Source organism: Porites lutea, chromosome 9 (genome assembly GCF_958299795.1).
Source record: "Porites lutea chromosome 9, jaPorLute2.1, whole genome shotgun sequence".
Classification (NCBI taxonomy): domain Eukaryota; kingdom Metazoa; phylum Cnidaria; class Anthozoa; order Scleractinia; family Poritidae; genus Porites; species Porites lutea.
The window spans coordinates 26951035-26972593 of record NC_133209.1 but is presented as its reverse complement, the minus strand read 5'-3'; the positions used below and the strand labels follow the sequence as shown (position 1 = coordinate 26972593).

General features: G+C 38.5%; 4 protein-coding genes across 4 annotated transcripts in view; 1 reads left to right on the top strand and 3 right to left on the bottom strand.

Moving 5' to 3' along the window:
* LOC140947467 (T-box transcription factor TBX20-like) overlaps positions 1-2172 on the bottom strand; it is a 46876-nt gene extending 44704 nt beyond the window's left edge. Inside the window, exon 1 of the mRNA XM_073396581.1 lies at positions 2149-2172. The gene's annotated coding sequence lies outside the window, so the exon portion shown is untranslated. The remainder of the gene's footprint in view (positions 1-2148) is intronic.
* On the bottom strand, positions 1949-2532 carry LOC140949119 (heart- and neural crest derivatives-expressed protein 2-like). The gene is made up of 2 exons (XM_073398355.1): positions 2149-2532; positions 1949-2038 (listed from the first exon to the last, which is right to left on the bottom strand). The coding sequence occupies exons 1-2, from the start codon at positions 2530-2532 to the stop codon at positions 1949-1951; spliced, it is 474 nt and encodes a 157-aa protein (XP_073254456.1).
* A 2783-nt stretch (positions 2533-5315) lies between these two features.
* On the top strand, positions 5316-8929 carry LOC140947478 (probable bifunctional dTTP/UTP pyrophosphatase/methyltransferase protein). The gene is made up of 7 exons (XM_073396591.1): positions 5316-5428; positions 5515-5646; positions 6464-6505; positions 6598-6662; positions 7780-7841; positions 8207-8312; positions 8815-8929. Exons 1-7 carry the CDS (start codon positions 5339-5341, stop codon positions 8867-8869), a joined length of 552 nt encoding a protein of 183 aa, XP_073252692.1. The 5' UTR covers positions 5316-5338; the 3' UTR covers positions 8870-8929.
* Positions 8930-13478: 4549 nt separating this feature from the next.
* LOC140947481 (centrosomal protein of 135 kDa-like) overlaps positions 13479-21559 on the bottom strand; it is a 29286-nt gene continuing 21205 nt past the window's right edge. Inside the window, exons 18-26 of the mRNA XM_073396594.1 lie at positions 20137-20235; positions 19426-19536; positions 18808-18861; positions 18144-18206; positions 17972-18057; positions 17598-17702; positions 16454-16512; positions 15271-15446; positions 13479-14597 (exon numbers count right to left, since the gene is read on the bottom strand). Coding sequence (XP_073252695.1) covers positions 14577-14597; positions 15271-15446; positions 16454-16512; positions 17598-17702; positions 17972-18057; positions 18144-18206; positions 18808-18861; positions 19426-19536; positions 20137-20235 — 774 coding nt within the window. The 3' untranslated portion in view covers positions 13479-14576. The remainder of the gene's footprint in view (positions 14598-15270; positions 15447-16453; positions 16513-17597; positions 17703-17971; positions 18058-18143; positions 18207-18807; positions 18862-19425; positions 19537-20136; positions 20236-21559) is intronic.

Genomic DNA, 21559 nt, shown 5'->3' with positions numbered 1-21559 from the left:
TTGATTATTCAAAAGAAAGCTATACATCCTAGAAGTTTTATATGCTAGACGTGGCTGTTTTAATTTCCGAAGTGGACACTCATTCGAAGCTACAGCGCCATTATTCCTTGCCACGTGTGACTCTCTGAGTTTTCCGCCTGTTAATGAAATCTTAAAGAGCGTCCATTAAGTGAACGTCGTAAATATCAATACTAACTTGCGACAGTGTTTATAAACCTTTTAAAGTGGTAATATTTTGTTTTGTTTTCTAGAGCTACAATGTGGTCTGTAGATGACAACCCAAGGTGGGGCCTTCTACATGTTTCTTACTAAGCAATTTTAAATTCTATACGAAAGTACTGTTCTTTCCACGAGAATTTTTTAATATATATATTTTTTTAACTGCAACTTGTCATATATTTTGTGTTAAATCGTGCACTCGAAGATGAACCAGAAAAACCTGGTTTAGGAACTACGCAAACTAAATTCAGAGCTGTGTTGTGTTGAGACCTCTTTTAATTCCCGAGATCGTGTCAATATTGGTATGATGTAATAGAAAGCTTTAACCTTTCTTCCTCCCTCGTATTTGAACAGAATTAAGATAGCCTTTATTTATGTTTAAAGATAGGAATTCACTCATCCTCGCCTATGAGGGATAGAGATAGGAACTGACTCATCTCCCGTCGCGCATGGGAGAGATCGAGATCCGGTTCGTTTACAACCACAAACCACAAGGTTCCTGGATAAGAAAAGGTTTCTTAATGAATACGTGAGAAACCTATTTGAAAAGGAAAGGTGGTAAAAATTTTCCAACTGTTGTACCAGCCAACTATTCTTGGCGATGATAAGGCTAACGTTTCTTTGGCAAGACGTCTTACTTAATCTCACTACGAAGAGCCCTCAGTAACCATGACTTGGACTCACGTATATAAAAGTGACTTCCCAAAAATGTTTTGCGACACAATTTCAACAGCGTTTCTTCTTTAATTAGATCACTTGGAATGTTTCTCTAGGAATCTAGGAACTAAATCAAGTAGATTGAGTACAATGACAAAATCACCATCGTCATCTTAGTTTGCTCACTTTGTCAAGAACAAACATTTCTCAGTCCTTAATCCTAGGTTCACAGCAAGTGGCAAAATATTGTTATAAACAGAAGAATTGCAACATATACAAGCTGGATTCGTGCCGAAAACCAATAAATAAACATAGAAGTTGGATTTACCAACTTTGTCTTTAAAAAGGACCAGTAAGATAAAGAGTATACACAACCAGTTTGGAGAATAAACACTTGGGAGTTTCTTAAATAACATTTACAGTCTCCTTCAATATGACTAGCGGTTAATCGTTATAGTTTCTTGAGTTACTGCTATTACCTGGATAGATAAGTGGCTATCGCCACTTATAGCCAAAAAAGGAAATGCTAAAGGTTTTCAATCCCAAAAATGAACATGAAGAAAGGATCAGAGCACTTTAAGGCTTCCAACGGCAAGATACAAAATGATAAAAATTAACCCCTTAAATCAAGTTGTAAACGCCATGGCGGGACTTTTGTTTTTAATGAGACCCTCCAATTTTGTTGTTTTTCGTATAATTAAGGTCTTTTAATGATTTTCTAAAACAATAACAGTTTCACTCACCAAAGGCGTGATAATGTTGATTAGTGTTTACAATGAAGAGCGCACATGTTGTTCTAGCGTAAATTTTAGAAGCTGTAGGACCTCTTGCTTTGATCGCACGGAGAATTATCAAATGGCTTGCAATTGTGAAACTAGAACAATAAAAAATTCAACTCTAGTGTCTCTCTGAGAACCAGACCAGTGTCGCCCAAATAGCTGTTAAGAAGCGATTACCCAGTAGTCCTTACAGTGATTTCGCAAGTCGCGAGCAGGATCTTCCGCTCGGTTCCTCTTTCTCCAACCAAATGAAAGCGAACTGACGATGGAGATACAAGATTTTCGCGTAGGAATTAGTTCCGAAGCTCCATGGCCCATACGTACTGTGGCCAGCCAGTTCTTCCTCGTTTTCTCTGCGTAGGATCGTGGTTTGACGCCGCAGGCTGTGAAAGTGAACGGTATAAGCAGGAACAAATTTGCGAGTGACGTGATTACGTCACTCAACGCAAAGCAAATAATGTTATATTCATGAACTTAAGACAATTATACTTACCATACTCAATTCTCTCTTTCGTTTCTCTCTTCCCTCATTCTGAAATGTTAAATCGGCTACAAATTGATGGTGGCTTCGCGCTGGTTTTCCATCGTTGCTTTCTTCAAGGACTTCCATTAGAAACTTGATGTAGCTTATCGCTAACCTCAGCGTTTTAATTTTCGATAGCTTTGTATCTGGAGGAACGTTAGGAATATGGTCGCGAAGTTCAGCAAATGCTGAGTTCATAGTCAGTGTACGCTTCCTCTCTTTTCGATTTGCTGAACCGCGAGGAACTTCTAACGAGTTAGCTTCATGAAATGAAGCTGTAGGTTGATGTTCTTCGCATGGCTCAACTTTAAGAGGTTTTGATTTCTCGTGTTCTTCCTTAGACGTCCTGTTCATCACGGCCTCAATTGAAATACGGGAAAGGTATGCGACGAAAATATGCTTCAAGGTTCAAGCTTAGCTTAACTGACACTGCAATCACCGAAGAATAGATTTTCAAAGTCGCATCAGTTGAAAATGATACCCAACTGTGAGTTAAACTGGCGGACGGAACTTTATCATCGCTTACCTAACACTTATCATCCAATTACAGCGCTCTAAAAACGTGGAATTAATGATAAGATTGATATGTGTGACAAAATTGATTGTAGATCACTCTTGGTGATCTAAAATGGTGATAAAATTTGACTGGAAAATACAACGGTGTTCTTTTTCTTTGTTTCAATGAAATAAGATAAAAAGCTTACTTGTTCAAGTACTTAAATTTCCTGGCCTTATCACTAACGGACTGAGACTCCTATCTATAAACAAACAAACAAATGAACATTAATTGATGTATTTCCTTGTCTTTAAATTTCCAGGACCGCCCTTCAATCATCAAATATTTTTAAAGTTTATCGTTGCAAGTTTTATGCACGTGTTGTCTTGAACTCATAACTTTACTTAATTCGTGATAGTTTTTAAAAAGGTTTATTTTCATAACATATCACACAAGGTGTCTTTTGTAGGTAAAAAAGTAGAACTTTATTTGTCTATTCCTGTTCAGTAATCGGTAAGTCCACAAGCGTAAATGGAAATTCCTTCGATGTTCTCCGCGCGCGCAGTGTCCGCAAGATTCTTTCGCGTGGCCTCTAATGATAAACACCTCCCTCTTAGAAGTGAGATTATTCAAAACCAAAAGTTCGAGGATTCGCTTAACATGGTCTCACCTCTAACAGCCTTTGACCCGAAACTATCTTTTTGCGCAATTCGCACAAATAGAAAATCCTTTGTCCGTATTATTTTAGACGCATGTCAATCATAAAACCAGTCATTCCGGAAACATTAATGACTTCCGGTCTGTGGATAAACACAAAGTATTTATAAGTCAATTAAGCATAGTGGATGGCGCAAATCCAGAATTCCTAGTGCTGCTGAGCATTATGCGGGCTATATTTACTTACACGCTAAGATAACGGATCTTGCCAGAGACCAAATAAAGCTAATGAAAAAATTAGGGGAAACATACATTACCACTGGAGATTAATTTGTCTCTATGTAGCTTTCCTTTAGACGTGAATCTCTTTGAAACCTTTTCCCTTCTCTTTCTGAGGTTTCTGAAATTTCGCCGGCCAGACGAGCTGAAAAACTTTGAAACACGAGCCTAAAAAAGCCAGCATTTTTAAACGATTGAATGCTTTCCTCTGGGCATTAATAAATGGATAAATTGAACTGACCATATAAAGTCAAACCGCAGATCTTCGAACCGGTTTTTTGCGCTGCAACGGAAAGGAGACATTTTTTAGTTAATGCATGATCTGAAAGAACTAGAATGTAAAATCTTAAGAGTCTTTATGTATTTCGACACCTATGCGTTTAAAGACATAAACCAATTTTTTGGTTTGAGGACGTAAAGTAATCTTCTCACACACATGCACACACACCTAGTTTATCTTGGCCCTAGGGAACTCTCATAGATACATGACAAAGAGGGTACATATTTTTTTCAAAATAATAATAAGAATAATAATTATTATTATTATAAGCATACGCAACTGTCAGTAACCTAGCAGAGTTTTCAATTTTAGAGTAACGAGTGCTCGTTGAATACAGCTTTGCACAGAAAAACATTTTCTTGCTGTTTAAGACTGGGAAAATTTGATCCTTTGAAAAAGAGTGATTTACACCGATGCGGACTGAGAAGTTCTAGATCTCAGATAGTAAGATAAGAGCCATTATTAAAGTCGCCCTGGTACAGCACGATTCTGGCACCGATTTTAAAATTACATTGAACAGAATAGGTGAGGAGCGCAAAATTTTAGCACCTTTAACTTAGCACTAACAGAATCTCTCTCAAGAAAAAAGGTTAAGATATTAGAAGGGAGATTTGCTTGAAGTGTACGTATGTAACAACTGTTGACCTTCACCTGTGAAAGCTTGTGAAAACGAAAAGCGCAACTTGCCTGTGAGGAAATACTGTTAATTGGGGCGCCTCGATCCCAATAAATCGTTTTCCATACCCACTCCCGCGGGCTATTATTGTACTCGGGCCAGTTTTTTACTCAACATAAAAAAAAATCAAGATATTCTATATCTGGAAAGCAGCGAGAGGAATGCCAAGAAAAGTGGGGCACTGTATCATGAATATATTGACCGAACGTTTTACGTTGAGAGATGTTGTAGTTCTTGTTTTTCGATTAAAGATTTAGCCAAAATGAATTTGAAGTTCTTTGAAAGGAAACTTATAATTGCCCCCCCTCGATTAAGAGCCCTCCGTCCAATAAGTGCCTCTTTCTCTTTTCATAAGTATATAATGCATCTTTTAGCCCTCTCTGGGCTTTTTTACAGACCGAAAGAAATGACAGATTTCATTACCCTCTCACATAGTAATTCAACCAGTGAAATCTTTATATCCTTTTATAGAATTTGACCTAAAGCCGGAAGGAGGTAAGCCTTCCCGAACGAAAGCCATTATAGGGAGGTCTCTCTCTCTCTCCCCTTGGGCTGACTGCCCTTCGTTTGCCCCTCGTTTGTCGACCGATCTTTATCATGATGTCTTTGTATCACCATAAGACTTTATGATGGCCCTTATGATCAGAAGCAGAGTAGAGTATTGGACACGTGCCAGATTTGTTTCCGGTCTCAAGTTTTCCCGCCATTTCATAATAGTAACCAGGCCTTGAGGAGAGTGCGGGTAACGCCTGGGAGATATTTGCAGTCAGCCATGTTGGAGCCAATTTTGGATGTTTTGTCCTCACAAAGAATTATCCTTGCGAGTAGTTCTCCAAGAAGAAGTGAAATCCTTCGAAAAATTGTAAGTTCTTTAGATCCTTGGATAGTTTTTGATATTTAACATCGTAATATTGTCACTGATATTAAACTGATAAAAAAATGTTATAGGGACTGAAGTTTGACGTGATTCCATCAAACTTTGAGGAAAACCTAGACAAAAGTGCTTTTAAGCACCCATATGAATATGTTTTGGAAAATTCAAGGCAAAAGGCTCTTGAGGTAGCTGATCGTACAAACAAGGTAAGGCTTAATATTATTGTGAATCGAAAAACTTAAAAGACTCTACCTTCGACGTTCTTGTTGTTGTTTCTTTTCTTCAAGTTTTCAATTGATCTTGATTTGCTAGAATTTAAGATAGTCTTATAATATTTTTATTGGTCATGCATGATATTAGCTGGTAAGAGAATGTACTCTTGTAGCTGGCTGGGCTGGGAGAATGTGACTGCATTGAATATTGACAGCTCTAGTCATCGATATGTGAGAGTCTGTTCAAGGCATAAGAGTTTTCAGTTTTGCATCTAAGAGACCTAAAGGGTTGAAAATTTTATTTAAGGGAACAAAAGGAAAACAGACTATTTTACGGTTGTGCACTGAGTTTCTTGGCCTTGAGTGGATGCAAGGCTGGAAAGTGACTAAAAGTCGGTTTGATAGAAACCTAACTTTTTTTCAAAAAAATATTATAAATCAGGCTCTCAAGCATCTGAATGCTACTGAAGTTTCTGTCAAACCAAATTCACCACCAGCCTTGCTTCCACTAAAAGGCTGACCCACTTAGCACAAACAGTGATGGGGCCTTTGCTGGTCAGTCTGCAGCATGTTTCACCCTTGACCTTAGGCTATTTTGCATCCCGTGAGTGAGCAAAAAAGTCTTTGACTGGAATACGATAGGCAAATTCCTCCAACAACCTTGATGGGTGAAATCACATACAATCTTCATGGATATTACCGGGAACAGGGATTGGTTTTTTTAGCTTAGGTGGTGGGTACACTTCACCGTGTATGACAATAAAAATAATGCAGTTTATGATAATATTTTTTACCAATTTATAATTATTAGGTTGACAAGGATAACTTGGTCATTGGAGCAGACACAGTCGTTGTAAGTATATTAATTATTTTTTCTCTTAATTAGTGATAATTTAACTGAATGTCTGGTTTAACATGAGTGAATTATTTAACAACTTTTTACAGGTTTTGAATGAAAAAATTCTGGAAAAACCCAAAGACAAAGAGAATGCTTATGAAATGTTAAAAAGGTGACCTATGATATTTTTGTGTATTTTTGTATCTAAGAGTACTTAACATTTAAGCCAGAACTAGCTGGCCAGAGCAGTTTAGTCAAATTGAAAATTCTACTATAACTAGGTCTAGCCAGCCAGCTTAGTCTGTTCCAAAACAGTGCACTAAGCTTTGACAGGATTTTAGCGAAAATTTTAAAATGAACAGTCCATTGAACCATTCTGACTTGGCAAGTGCCCTAAAGGTGATGATATACAGGACAATTAGCAGCGACGATTTTTAGCACAGTACAGCGTTGCAATGTTGGAACAATGTTGCAACTATTCGAAACAATGTTCCAACAATGTTGCAAGGTTGTGTTGGGCTAAAAATCATCGTTGCGAATCATCTCGTGTAACATCATTATAAGTCTTGGTGCTTGTGGAGGGCTGTCATTATAAAGATTTCAAATTGCCTTGAGTATAGGAAATTGAACTACTAGAGGGTTCTTTTGTTTTAATTATTTTGTTGCTTTTGTTTCCCATGAAAGTACACATGTAGCTGGGGTTCTTGCTCATTCTAGCTGGGGAAAATTCTTGGCCCCCAGCCCTTTATGACAGCCTTGCTCAGCGATGCATAAATAGGGGGCATATTGCCATTTGTTGATATTCCTTTAAGCTGTCTTGTTTTGACCAGTTGACCAATCTCAATGTGAAAAGTGAGTAGTTAACACCAATGTTTAATATGATAACATCTAGATAGTCAGACTAGTCAGATGATCCACATAATAATACCTGTAGAACAAACTAAAACATCTCAGTAGTTTGATTAGTCACACTAAAATCAATTTATTAACTTGAAAACTGAATTAAAAATGTGTTCAATTTAAAGGCCACAATCGTATTGCAAATTCTGTGTAAGTTGTGACTGTAGATATAACTAGATATCAGTGTATTTTAATTAGATTTTTGCTTGAAAATGTAGTCTACATGTAATATTAGATTTGCTTTTGTTTGACTCACAATGAGAGTTATTCTTACTGCATGACAACCATAAACAAGTGTAGTGCCCTAATAACTGAAACATTCAAAATAAAAGCAGCAATTTGTATGACCCTCGACTAACTTTTTGTAACTGAAACAAGCATATTTATAGTTTGAGTGGCAGGGACCATAAAGTGTTCAGTGGTGTTACCCTTGTGCAGAGAGACTTTAAAGGTTGGTTAATGAACTATATGGCATAATAAATGGTCTAAAGTGAGAATTTAGGGTACAGGTATCAAATTTAAAACACAGACAGTTGCAATGACTCAGTTTCTGAACTTCTTAACTGCCTACTCCAGGTTTCAGATTCCCATAACTTTCTCAGCAAATCCTCCCTTGCAATGCATTTCTGTTTCCAAATTTTTCCTTACACTTCTCTTGACCACACAATTACAGACTATCATGATTGCTCCTGGCCTCTAAGGTCAACTAAATAACTCTCAGCAATCCTCATCTGTATTGAAGATTCTCCAAAGCTTTTTCACCTATACCAGTAGAGGTTTCTGAAGTTAACAAGAAATAACGTTTTCCAATTGTAGATTTAAAAGATTCCAAAATCATCCAGTTTTATGAAGAGACGTTAGTATCATTTGGAGAGTTAACAGATGATGTCATTCATGGCTACATTAAAACCGGAGAACCTATGTAAGTTGTAGATAATCTATAAATGCCATTGTGTAGTGTCCTCTATCATGTCACACACATAATCTACAAATCTCTACAGTGATGATTCTAGTGAAAGGTTCTAATAATTATTAAGTATTGTAAGGAGAAAACTGCTGATTAAAACTGTAAAGATAGTCACAGCTAATTACATGTATGTCAGAAGGTCAATGCAATATAGATTGTATTTTTTGCATGAAATCACATGTAGGATGTGGAGTTGGAAATGTCTCAATACACTGTAGAGTCTCTCTCTCACCCCCTCTTCCCACTTCCAGTTCCTCTATTTTTGTTGAGCGCTTCAAGAGTACATGTAGTTACTACTCCCCTCAGCATTTGTTGTTTGTAGTCCTTCACAAACGTATCAGCTTCTCTTGCAGTCTACAATTATGTTTTTATCCTGCTGATCAACCACCTGTAAAATTCTAGAAGATTTCTATGAATATTATTTTAATTAACATCAGAAATGTGCTACTTTTTTCAGGGACAAAGCTGGATCATATCCTTTTATAAAGTGTGCGTTTTGTAGTCTAATTTGAAGTGCTATTTAAGAGTCTGACCTCTGCTAACCTTTGCTTTCACCCCCAAAATTAGTGTACCAGAAAAAAGTCTTATGTCACTTTCCCGAAAGGAAAAAATTAATTGTACAATATATGAAAGTTCTGCGAGCAAAGTTTCATTGGATTGCATGTGGTTACAATAGAGGATTTCATCCACAGACTCCGTCAAAATTAACTTAAGTAGGGAAAAGATGATTTTCGAAAGGATGATCAAATTATTTCTTATCTCAAACTCATTAAAGGCTTGGCTTTCGTGCACATTTGCTGGTACAGTGGAACCCTGCCTTATGACCACCTTGTTATCACGACCATATTCTTTTGACCCAAACTAAAATCACTGAGTCATTTTATTATTTTAAAGACCCTGTTAATGGGACCACTTCATTATCACGATCAGGATTTTGACCCAAAGGTGATCGCATTAAAGTGCCCATCACTTAAAATTTTATATTTTCTTATCTGAAACTATACCTTATTAAAATAACTTCTGCAAAAAATTTTGCCATTTGAGCAAAACTCAAATTTTTAACCAATTTTTGAAGTCTACATTTTTTGTGGTACACCCGTGCCGCTAATCATGCAAACTAGCAGGCTCATATATGACCTCATGTGACATAAATTGAGGAACTCGCATTACCTTTCCTTCACCAGCTGTACACAAAAAAGATCAATTAAAAGTAAGGATTGAATCACAATGTCTTCGCAAGAAGAAAGTTTTCCTGAAACTGAAAAACCTATCAGAACTCTTAATGTTTTCCTGTCGATAAAGTCATGTGTTCCTTAAAGTACGTCATATGACGTCATAATACCAGAGAAGACTAAGACGAATGATGTGCCAAAATGGCGGCAAATTCGAACGTTTTTAAAAAATTCTAAAAAAAATCGTCTCTGGTTCAAATCACAAAATTTTTTCGCAGAAGTTATTTTAATATGGTGTAGCTTCAGATAAGAAAATAAAAAACTTTAGGCGATGGGTACTTTAACAGAGTTCAACTAAATTTTCTTTCAAATTTGTTCACTTGACTGTGTTTTTCCTTAACTTAACTTATTTATGGAATCCAGGGTATTGGTGGTACACTTGTCAAGTCTATTCACGGTGACTACTTCAATGTCATGGGATTTCCACTACATCATTTCTGTCTTCAAATTAGAAAATTGTACTCTGATAAAATCAGCTGACAAAGCAAACCTTGTTTTCATATTAAAGGAATCAATAACATTATTGTAATAAGTACTGTATACCAAGTCCTTTCCATTCCGAGTCAAAAATGGGGAGGAGTGTTGGGTAATATCTTTGGTTTATTGGGTAACCTGTTAAAGTTTCCTTCACAGTCGTTATTATTAGGGTCATCATACATACATCTCCCCAGCATTATGGCTGACTCTAATAACATCTGCAGAGGAGATTAAGTTGCCTGTGCCTTACATTAAGGACCTTATTATCAACTGTGACAGTTGATAAAACAAATTTTGGTACCTCACTCTCCTACAGTGCCACCACTGCCAGACTGTGGCAGAGTTTATTTTTAAGCAAACCATTAGTTACTGAAAAAAGCAGCTTCTCAGTAAGCTGCAACCAAAGAAAAACATCAACCAAACAGCTGCTACTTGAGTGAACCAGCATCAGGATCCCACAACCTGGAGCCAGCAATTCCCATGTATTTGTTGTGGTTCAATTTTATCCTGGGTTCAAATTTTAACATTTGAAAGTACAAATTTAAATGGAGATCTGTTCTGATTAAATGACGTTTTGAGTGCTGGCCAAAAGCATATATCCCTCAGAGCAAATTGATACCCTCTGACAAAATGGCCAGAGAAGAAAAGTCCATATTCTTTACATTTTGCAAAATGTTATATTTTGTTCTTTGCAAGAAATGCATGTGCAGTGTATAAGGGGTGGATCCAGGATTTTTTGTAGGAGGGAGTGCACTCATCTCTTGCTCTACTTCAACACCAATAAACCACGTAGTTTTTTTTTCGCAGAATACCAGTTGTATTAGAAAACCGCAGGTCATCTTGGGGGGGGGGAGGGGTGCGCACCCCCTACACCCTTCCCCTAGATCCACCCCTGTGTGTACAAATTAATTTCATGAGAAGCTGATCATTGCACGTGTAAATTGTGCAAAGAACAAAAGATTTTGCAATAGTCAGGTTTACATGAAGCACCGCCTGAACAAGAATTTGAAGAAAATTGTGGAATTTTTTCTGCTTTGGACAATCCTCTGCCTTTGCTATTTGGATGATCCCAACTCGCTCCTTATTGCGTTCGAGGTGCGAGAACGCAACCCCTAATTTGTGTTGGGTGTCCTGTGCATTATTGGGTTTTGTCGAGATTGCATTCGTCGTCGACACACATTTGCCTCGCTTTGAGGCGCTTGCTTACGTTTTGCCTCACTTTGACGCGCTAACTCACATGGTGATTCGCGTGTCCTCGGCGTTCATCTTTCAAACGTTTGCTGAGGTCTGCTATTCTGTCTTCGTAAATCGTTCATCTTTTAAAAGTGTGCTGAATCTTCGTAAAGCGTACATAGGGGTTGCTGAAGGTCTACTATAGGTCGGTGTTTTTGAATCTTCAAAGGGTTCATCTTTCAAAAGTGTGATGAAAGTTTACACTCTGGGAAAAATTTTACTTTAGATTAAGCCTTCATATTTTTCTTTGGAAAATGCATGCTACTCCTGGTGCATGCATCAAACCGGGTTGTTTAGCTCGGCGTCCGTTGTACCACAAAGTAAATTTACCGGCGAGTTGTGAAGTTCAGCGTCTGTTGTGCCACAAAGTAAATCTACCGAGTTGTGTAGCTCGGCGGCCGTTATTCCACAAAGTAAATCTACCAAGATGTGAAGCTCGGTGCCACCATTTCATCAAGACTTGTGATGTTTTCGGCACTGGACAAACGAACATTTTAGCTCTATGTAAGACGGGTCTTAGGTCTTAGTTTTCGTAACACCCGCTCTATGTTATTTATTTGGAAAAACGTGACCAGCCCACAGTAGCGCCACTCAAGCCACTGAAATCAATACACTCGACCAAATTACGCGAAAAGTTATTTGACGTGAGCCGCACACACATTTCACTGAAGGCTTTGATGATTCCCTTGAAACGTGTGAAATTGAGAGGTGTAGTGTAAGTGAACAAGTGTTCAAACACAATCATTGTACCCCGGCATTCACCACAAAAATTTGGTCTTGGGTCGTTCTTTAATATCATCACAAGTTAAGAAGACTTGCCAGTAACGGTTTCCGACATTTTACAGTAAATTTCAGTAATTGTCTACATGTGGAATTCCCAATATTAAATAAAATTAATGATTACATCTAAAACTTTGTCAACTGTTTGCTTTTTAACAGTACCTGGGCCGGGTTGTTCAAAGCTGGGTTAAGATAACCCAGGCGAGGAGGGTTAGTGCGAAATTTGAACTCAGATGTGAGAGCTTCTTTTTGCCAACAAGTTGATGATTGGACGCTCTTAAAAATAACTGAGAAAGTTATCCAAAGAAATGCCTTTTAACAAAAGAAAAAGAAACCCGGGTTAAGCGCTAATCGGCCTTCGAACAACTGTGCCCTGTAGAACATCTATTGCGCCAGTAAAACAAAAAGTTCTTTTTACACGCCCGAAGCACTCTGGCCAATGTCTCCTCAAATAGTAAGCACTTGAGACGAACCATACGATATCACGCTGATCACTAGCCTTCAAAACCTTTTCATTTTCATACTCAGTTTAAATCGAGGTTTCGCTGTACGCAACCCTTACGTTCAAAATATCCCATAATGATAGTTATCTATCGCAAGAACCATCCACCCTTTCCCCTCAACTGCTACCTGAACGCCTAGCAAACATATCGAACGCACTCTCCTAAGCTCCGATTACTCCTAGTCTAAAGACTACTTTTATTCTTTACTTATGAAGGGCGTAGCCAGCTTTTCGGCTACTTGAAGACCTGGCTGACTTTTCATTTCGACATATCCTGAAAATTGTACCCATGACTGTAGTACAGACTGACCTCACCAACACTTTGACCTCTTAAGCCTTTTAGCTCACCCCAACAGTGCATATTCTATTACAAGCGGTAGAGTAATCAAACCAAACAATTTGTAGGCCCGGGCCTACAGGTCTATGGGCTGGCTACACCCCTGCTTATGTAAATATATTTATTTGTCTCTCTTTTTTTTTCAATCTGTATCACATGTAAACGGAGCTGAGTGAAAAAAATCTTCTTGTTCTTGTTCCCACGTATTTCCTCCTTTTCCAAAGCCCCTCTTTTGCAAATTCTCCACCTCCTCTTACTCTTCACACTCAGGTTTTTTTTTTTTTTGCTTTGTGACGGTTTTTGTGGCAGGTCTTATGAGGTTGGCATAATTAACTAGGGCCTTTTTCCTCAATCATCTCCAGACACTGGGCCCCTACGTTCTGGTGCAGATCAAGCAGCCTCCTTTCCAGGGTCCCTTCGACCCTGGAAACGAGGGTTGGCAGATCAGTCAATCTATCTACTTGAGATTAAGTGTGTTCATTCGGACGTCCAATTATTCTTTTGAATAAAATAAGAGATTATTAATTTTAAATTGAAAAGACAGGACTAATAACTGATAATCATTTGATGTGGTAAATTTATTCCTCTGTCAACAAAGTAATTTGATTTCCTAGTAAACACTCTTAAAGCACTAAACTCACTTTCAAAATTTTAAACTTCTACATAACTCTTGAGATCACATTTAGATCCTCATATTTTCCAGGCATGAGTCTTATTTGCAATTTTTGCTACATAGCAACTCGAATGATATTATCAAGAACTTCAATATTTTTCTGCAATCGGGGAATAAACTAATTTTTGTGATGTAAGATTTTAATGTAACAGGGTAATGACGTTTATTATGCGGTTAATTGTATGAGTAGAAGCGTTTTTTACAGAGAAAAACAATTTACTGGTTTGTCCCCTATATTTGCTTTTGAGAAGATTATCAAGATATATTCGACCGTAGAATTAATTGTTACACACTGAAAACAGCACGCTGCGTCCGTCTTAACCAGTAACATGCTCAACCCATGGAGTTCAAGAAAAAATTGGAAAACTAACAGGGATCACCTTTAAGTCGGTTCGTTAACAGAGATTCTACAGTCAAATTAAAGTATTAGATCTCTGGATAAACGCGCGATATACGCCTTAAAAGAAAGTAAAAAAGCTCTTGAGTGCAAGACAGCGAGTCCATTGGAACATATTAGCGCGAACGGTCGTTTTCATGCAAACTTGAGCGAAGCTTTCTATAATATGTGTCCTTTCTGGAATGCATTTTAACTGGATATCTGGGGGAGTGCACACCAACAGTGAGCGAAACACCAAACGTGGCTTAGTGTTGAAGCTCATGAAACTTGTTGGTTTCGCGTAGAATTTCAATACATATGGTTATACCACTATTAAACTCTCTTATATACATTATGACTTCATAAAAATCTCGCATGAATACAATATGTTACAATTTGAATTTTCCCACTAAATTTGGATATGTTTCAAACGTAAGTATGTAAAAATACTCTTCTTCAGAGTTTGCAAAAAACTTCTTCCTCTTTAGGCACGTATAAGTTAAATAGGCCTTGTCGCTTGGATTGGATGTTCTTTCCTGTTTTTCAGACCAAATCTGGGCAGTACTTCAGTAATGAGGTGATATCAGCCTACTTCACGTGGGGTTTTCGTCAACTTGCATCTGAGGAGTCCTGCAACAAGGAAGTGTGAAGTTGGTTAGAAGGCGAACTAAAACACATTGTTGACCACCTTACTCGCAGTTGGATTACAGCTTAAAAACCAAAAAATGCCTGCCACTTAAAGCTTTACAGGAGGTTTCACACCGACGACGGCAACAACAACGACAAGAAAAACAATAGCTTTCACAACCAAGGCAAGAACTGCGCGCTTGTGATACACTTTTTGCCATCCTCTGGGGCGTTTTATAGAGCACCTGAACACCTGGTAACGGTGTTGCCTTTCTCTTTTCTATCTTGGTTGCGATCTTTAACACATTAGTGAGTTTGCGCAACAGGACAGGAGAAAAAAGAGGACGGAAAAACGTTTGTGTGTGACAAACGTGACAGGGCTATTCCTTGCGTGTTTTTTAGCGATCTTTACTTAAATTAATGTTTTCTGGTCTTTAACAAAAAGATCTGGTGAAGGAGGGTGAAGTTTGGAGGAAAGTTTTTCAAGGCAATATTGTCTCGCTTGTCAAACAAGGTTTGCCGTGTTGGAGAGTAAGTTGCACGTTCTAGTTTCATTTACACTTTTGTCGTCGTAGCTATGTACACTCCTTTGGAATAAGAGACTACACCGTCCCGTTCCCTTCATTGTGAACGCGAAAAAAAAAAAACCGGCGGACAAGTACGCTGGAATACATACGTCATCATCGCTTCGCCTGCGGATTGGTGAAATGACTCTTCGCCCGTTGTCGCTGTGATCAGAGACCAGGGGTGAAGACATGTCTTTTGGCTTTAGTCTCGCAAAATCACCACTGCTGAACGAAGTATGAAGTCTTTGGTCTGTGTTGCGAGAATAACGGCTCGTCAATGATTCTCCTGTAGAGAGTAAAAAAAGAAGGTAGTAGAAAATGTTACATAGATTACTGGTTTCACCCACTTTTAATATTTCTTGGAGTTGATCCTCCTCCGAAGCTGTTCCCTTGTCAGTAGGGGCGAAATGCGAGGACTTTCTTATCCTCCCCCCCCCCCCCCCACGTCCCTGAGGAAAACAAGGAAAAGTAGGAGCACAACACAAGTAAATTAAACCAGTCATGAATAGGCGTATTTTGCTGTGCGATTGATTTGGGACTTTCTACTGACCGAGAGTTGGGGAGAGTGACCAATCAAGTGAGCGCTTTGGGTGCTATAGGTAAATCGCTACAAGATTACCGTTTGCATAAAATCTTTTCCGTGTTACTTTTAATTATTTTACGCAGCAAAAGTGCGATATTTTCTTAAAATGTTGTGATTTTCAACGCTTTTGAAAGAAAACCAGGGTTTGTACAGAGTCTTGAATTCTTAAGAAAGTCTTGAAATTTACCCAACAATTTTCCAGGCCTGGAAAAAGTCTGGAAAATAGAGATGAGGTCCGCAAAAATGGTAAATTTTTAAGCTACAACTTGTGCTTTATGGGTGAAGTTTTCTCGTTTTCGTCAAATCTTATTCAATCTCGCGTCAAAGATAAGCAAATGTCCTGGAATTCTCACAAGATTGAGACACTTTGTTCCCACTGGTACTTCACTAAACATTTTCTTTGGGTTGTTTTCCTACTCATATACCTTGTCAGTAACTGTGCTAACATTGTGGGTGGCTCCTCCTAATGTAACGTCCATGGAAATATGTCAATCAATAACCTTCAATAAACTACGTGCGCAGCACATCGTGAAAACAGCTTTGTTTTTGCGTTTTTTTAAAGGTCTCGTTTGATCATCTGTTTGATAACCTCGAGTCTGGAAGATATATTAATAAAAGTTTTGCAAAAACGTCTGGAAAAGTCTTGAATTTTGGTTCCAAAAATCTGTAAGAACCCCGGACGAAAAAAAGGCTAATATTAACAGACTTACTTGAGGCTGAGCCCGTGATATCCCTCTCTCTTCGACTTGTTTCTTGTAATAATCTTTCTCTGTTGAAGTAACATCGTTAGTTCGCTTTAAGGAAGGGCCCAACAATCTTTTGTGTATTAAGGTGATCGCAACGACGATTTTTAGCGCAACACAGCGTTGCAATGTTGGATCAATGTTGTACCTATTCGAAACAATGTCGCAACAATGTTGCAACGCTGCGTTGCGCTAAAAATCGTCGTTGCGAATCACCTCGTGAAACATCTTCCTTAGTCCGCGTATTGACTTTAGTGTTAATTTCCACTGTCGCGTAATTTTTACTTGCATAAAATTTACGTTCGCAAATAAAATAGAGGCAATGTATGAAAGGTCGCACGTAAGCGTAAACGTAGAACCTCAGTCAACTTCACGTTTAATCTCAACACTTCATATGTTGCCTTTATTTTATTTACGTGATTAAAATTTACGTGCGTAGCCAAAAACGCGTCAGTGCAAATCAACCTTTATCCACGGTTAGGATGGGATTGTATACAGGTTGGTTGTTTTGAACAAAATCCCCAATTCCGTCCACTTGAATGCGGCAAACTGACCTGCTTTCCCGGTTTTGTGAGTAGAGAAGCTCTAAACCTTCCTCTTTTTTATATAAATATGTTGTTCTAACATTTCTTCGGTAAAGTCTATATCAGGCAAGTATGATGGCACATTGTAGGAACAGCAACCTATAAAAATCTAATTTGGCAAGGTTCAATCTGGTGTACCTGATGATCCACATGGCCAAAGTTTATACCGTAAAATTCCGAAAATAAGCCCCGGGGCTTATATTTTTCAAAGTCCCTTTTTGAGGGGCTTATTTTTGGAGGGGCTTATATTCGGAGGGGCTTATCTAGGGAGGGAAAGTTGCGTTTCAAAATCGATTGGGCTAGTCTTATAGTTGGAAGTAAATTTACCGTTTTTGCTTTGTTTTACTTTGTATTTGAGGGCAATTTTCCAAGACAAGCCCCCGGGGGGCTTATATTTGGAGGGGCGATTTAACGGAGGGGTTTTTGCGTTACCTGTTTGGGGGCTTATGTCTGGAGGGGCTTATTTTCGGAATTTTACGGTATGCACATAAATCTTATGGGTAGTACACTATCTTGTCACTATTTACCTTTCAAACTTCTCATTTGCTAATTGTTTCTTTAGCTTAGACACTTCGTCTTCAAGTCTTTCTGAAGCTTTGCGTAACGTGTTAACCTCCTGCCGCTGATAGGTTCTGCAAAACACCAAACTATGACATCAAATTTGACAGACTGCACAGCATTTTGTGCTCTCTTTAACTTGAGATACCAGGGTTTAGCGAGTCGTGTTTGAGTCCTCCGTTTGACAATAGTCTTTCATTTAAACGACAATTCTTTTGCGTGTCTGACTTAAGCCGAATAAGGCCAATTGCTGAGTAAAAGTTAGGACACTGGTGAGAAAACACAAGCTGACATGTATGCCTTGCCCTCCACCACCCAACAGTGGAACGTTATAGAAACTTACTTTTCCTGGTCTGTTTTTGCCAGCCTGTCTTTTAGTCTGTCCACTTCGTCCATCGTGTTCTCCAGAGATTTTCGTCCAACGAATTCCTGCGTGGATAGCAAAAGTTTGTTGTAACTAAGCTTTCTGATGTCTCCTGTTTTTGGCAATGAAGAAATGATAAATAATATAAAACCTTTTCTCTTTGTTTTGCAAGAACTCCCTCAAGACTTCTAACGGTTTCTTTCTCTGAGAACACCTGTGAACAATAAAGGCATCAACAGCAAGGTCTTTGAAACATTTAACGCGTCCGTTAATTCTAACCATTATTTTAAATGTCTTGGGGGTTGAATAAGTGTTTTAACTTTTTTGTCTAATAGTCACTGAGATTGCTAATTACCGTTGCTATAGAACCGAAAGATAGATAAACAAGTTTGTTCTAAAAGAAACTTTGGTTTCCAACCCTAAAGGCGGATTTCCACTGTCACGTAATTTTTACGCACACACGCACGAAAATTGAACGCGCGTTAATGAAATAAAGGCAATGTATGGAAGGTCGCGCGTAAACGTAAGTTGAACTTCGCTCCACTTTTACGTAACGTACGACCTTTCATATATTCAGGATCAGTGATACCATATTAAATCATTTTGTGAACGGTTGGATTTAGTCTCTGCAGGCTTCATTAATCACAAAAGTGTCGAAGGGTCGTTACTTTTCGGAATTTTACGGTATCAAACCCAACGCTTATCTCACAACCGTTACTTAGGTCGTCAGGCAATGCTCCAGAGAGAGCATTGCGTGACGACTCCAATAACACCTGCTCTGCTTAGGTAGGAGACTAGAGTTATCGGTGCCAAACCTTTTGCCGTAAAGTGTCCGTTTCAATCTTGGCTTCATCGAGTAGCTCACGCAACTAAAAACAAAAAGGAAAAAAAATCTTGAAAACAGAGGAACGCACAAAAGCAAGCAAATGTTTAGCCTGCGAGCAAGCTCTCCTATTTGGGCGAGTGAAACGAGTCTCGCGAGAACACGCGAGCGAACGAGGCTCGCTTCGCTTTCCCAAATAGGAGAGCTTGCTCGCAGGCTATCAAATGTTTTGATTGGCTGTGCAAGCTTAACTGGCTTGCGACTCAACAAGTAATACTAGCCTGCGACCAGTCTTGTTGAGCTTTTAACTTTATTGCAATTTGAGGTTCCACAAAGTCACAGTTGTGACCATAGCACAAATGATATCATCGTGGCCTGATTAAGCAGAGTTATCCGCCTCAAGATCATGCCTTTGCACTTTGCCTTCCTCTGCAATAACAAGCGCACTCTAGCGAGCTCTACGTTTGTGTATAGAAGGCTTGTTAAAGGACGGGTTTAGCAGCCTGCGACCAAGCATTCTTTTTAAGAATATTTTTGATATCTTAATCTTCCATCCACTTTGATCCTCCATCATGTTAAATTTGTGGTACAAATTCACAGTATTGAGTACCTGATCATGGTCTAAAGCTTTCGCAGCAAGTTGCCTGGAGAGCGACTCTCGTGTTTGATCGAGTTTCATGCATAGTTCTCTGACAGCTGTAAGATCTTGCATCATACTCTCCTACCAAATAAAGAAAAAAAAAACAACAATTTTTAAAACATTGCAACAATAACACTTTTACAGTAACAGCTGTATTTACAAACACCCACGGGACCCAAGGCTGGAGAGTAAGCCTAACGGGAGTTCCGCTAGCGTCCACATCAAAAGGATATCAGCTGAAGACAAATTCATTTGTTGCGGGCGACAAGAGGAGCCCGCAATCCTGATGTCCCGGCTACTATTACGCGCGCTTAGCACTTCTGTAGCCAGCATTCACTCACTTGGACTTCCACTGAGAATAAATGGAAAGCTTATGGAATGCATAAAACTAAAATTTAATCTGATCATGCAAGTGTTTGTACCATCTATCACTTGAAATCTGATCACGCGCGTTTTGGCTTTCTATCACGTGAAACTTACCAAAGCACAGCGCTGGAGCAAGAGCGTTGGGATCCTCGATCAGAAGCCGGGGTCAGAAACATTCCCTAACTTTTGGTATACAAATTATGGGAATGAATCGAAATATGGCCCCCCAAAACACCTGTTGTACAAGCTAAACTTGAAGGTCAAATCTATCGCCATTTAGTTTTAAAAAAGCGAAATATCCTGAAAACCACTTACCCTGTCCTCATTGGCCAGTCTGAGCTGTTCTTCCATTTGAGCGAGGGATCTGGTAAGGCTGGTCACTTGAATTTCATAAGCTTGATGAGATGCGCTATACTGATTGGATAATTCGTTACAGTTACATAATGTCCTGTACATTACAGGGAGGGAGGAAAGGTAGTTTTTCCAACCCCGTTTTTCCAATACTGGCACTAAGTTGGTCTAGTTTCGTATAAGAAGCGTTTCCCGACTAAAATAATACACGTGGGTCAAGTTCCAAAGACGACGTTTCACGAAGTTTTACGAAGGGGTCTCGACAGTCGACAGTAATTTCCCGCTTCGCCGTTCTGAGTGGGAAGAAGGGTCTGGGGAGAGGTCGTTTGAAATGGCAGCAACCAGCGCAAGCAGAATAGTCTGTCCCAGGCTCCCATTCAGTGAAAAAAAAGCGTAAAGAAAAGCGAGTCCTTGCCTGTTTTCTTTTCTTTTCGCTCGTTCCCACTTACTAAGAGCCTGAAACAGGATGTCAGTAGAACCGAAAAAGAAGCAAGGGGAAAAAACTGTTCGAGCGAATATTGTCTGCTCGACGTTCATTCAGTTTGTGTGCAGTTCACAGTCCGCAATAGAGCTTTTTTGATGCGTTTCAGAGACGAACGTAAAACACGAAGGTTGAAACACGCCTGACGCCCTTTTCATTGCACTCAAGTGACGCAATCATCCTCGTCCGAGGATTTTTATATATTTAAATTAACTTTTTAACACACTAAGGACAACAAGTTATGACAGGGATAAGATCACCTTTTACTTGTTTTAGCTCTTTAAAATTAACTGATATGTCATTATCTTTGATGTACAGTAGATTATTCACTCTCGCCCTTTTAAAAATCGCAATAAGAAAACCGTACATTTATAGCTGCATTAATTTCACTAATAGAGTTTATACATTACGAAGGTACATTATATCAAACAAAATACCATTGTCATAAATAAACGAACAGTTAAACGATAATTTATTTCCCGCAACAATATTAATTTTATTTTAGGTTTTATGAAATTTTATATCAGCGTAGAGATGTTTGGAAGATAAAAACTATAAGCTTATCGTAGAAAGGTAATTTATGCGTTTACAAGCTTTAACAGACTTAAACTTCTTACTAATTTAACATTTGTTCTCAACTAATTTATTAGAATTTTAAATACATGTAATATATGAAATTACTTTCTAACAATAATCTTACGATATGTAGCTGGATTGTCGTCCTGGGTTCCTCATGATTATACTTTTAATGTATACATTTGTAAAATCTTTACTTAAGGAGAAGAATAAGTTCGTTTCTCCTGTCTTAATGATGTTAAAGAGTGTATTGGGGTGAGGAGTACGGTATTATCTCAATTTAATTGCTAAAACGTAACTTAAGTATCAATTTAACTTGAGTATTCGTGA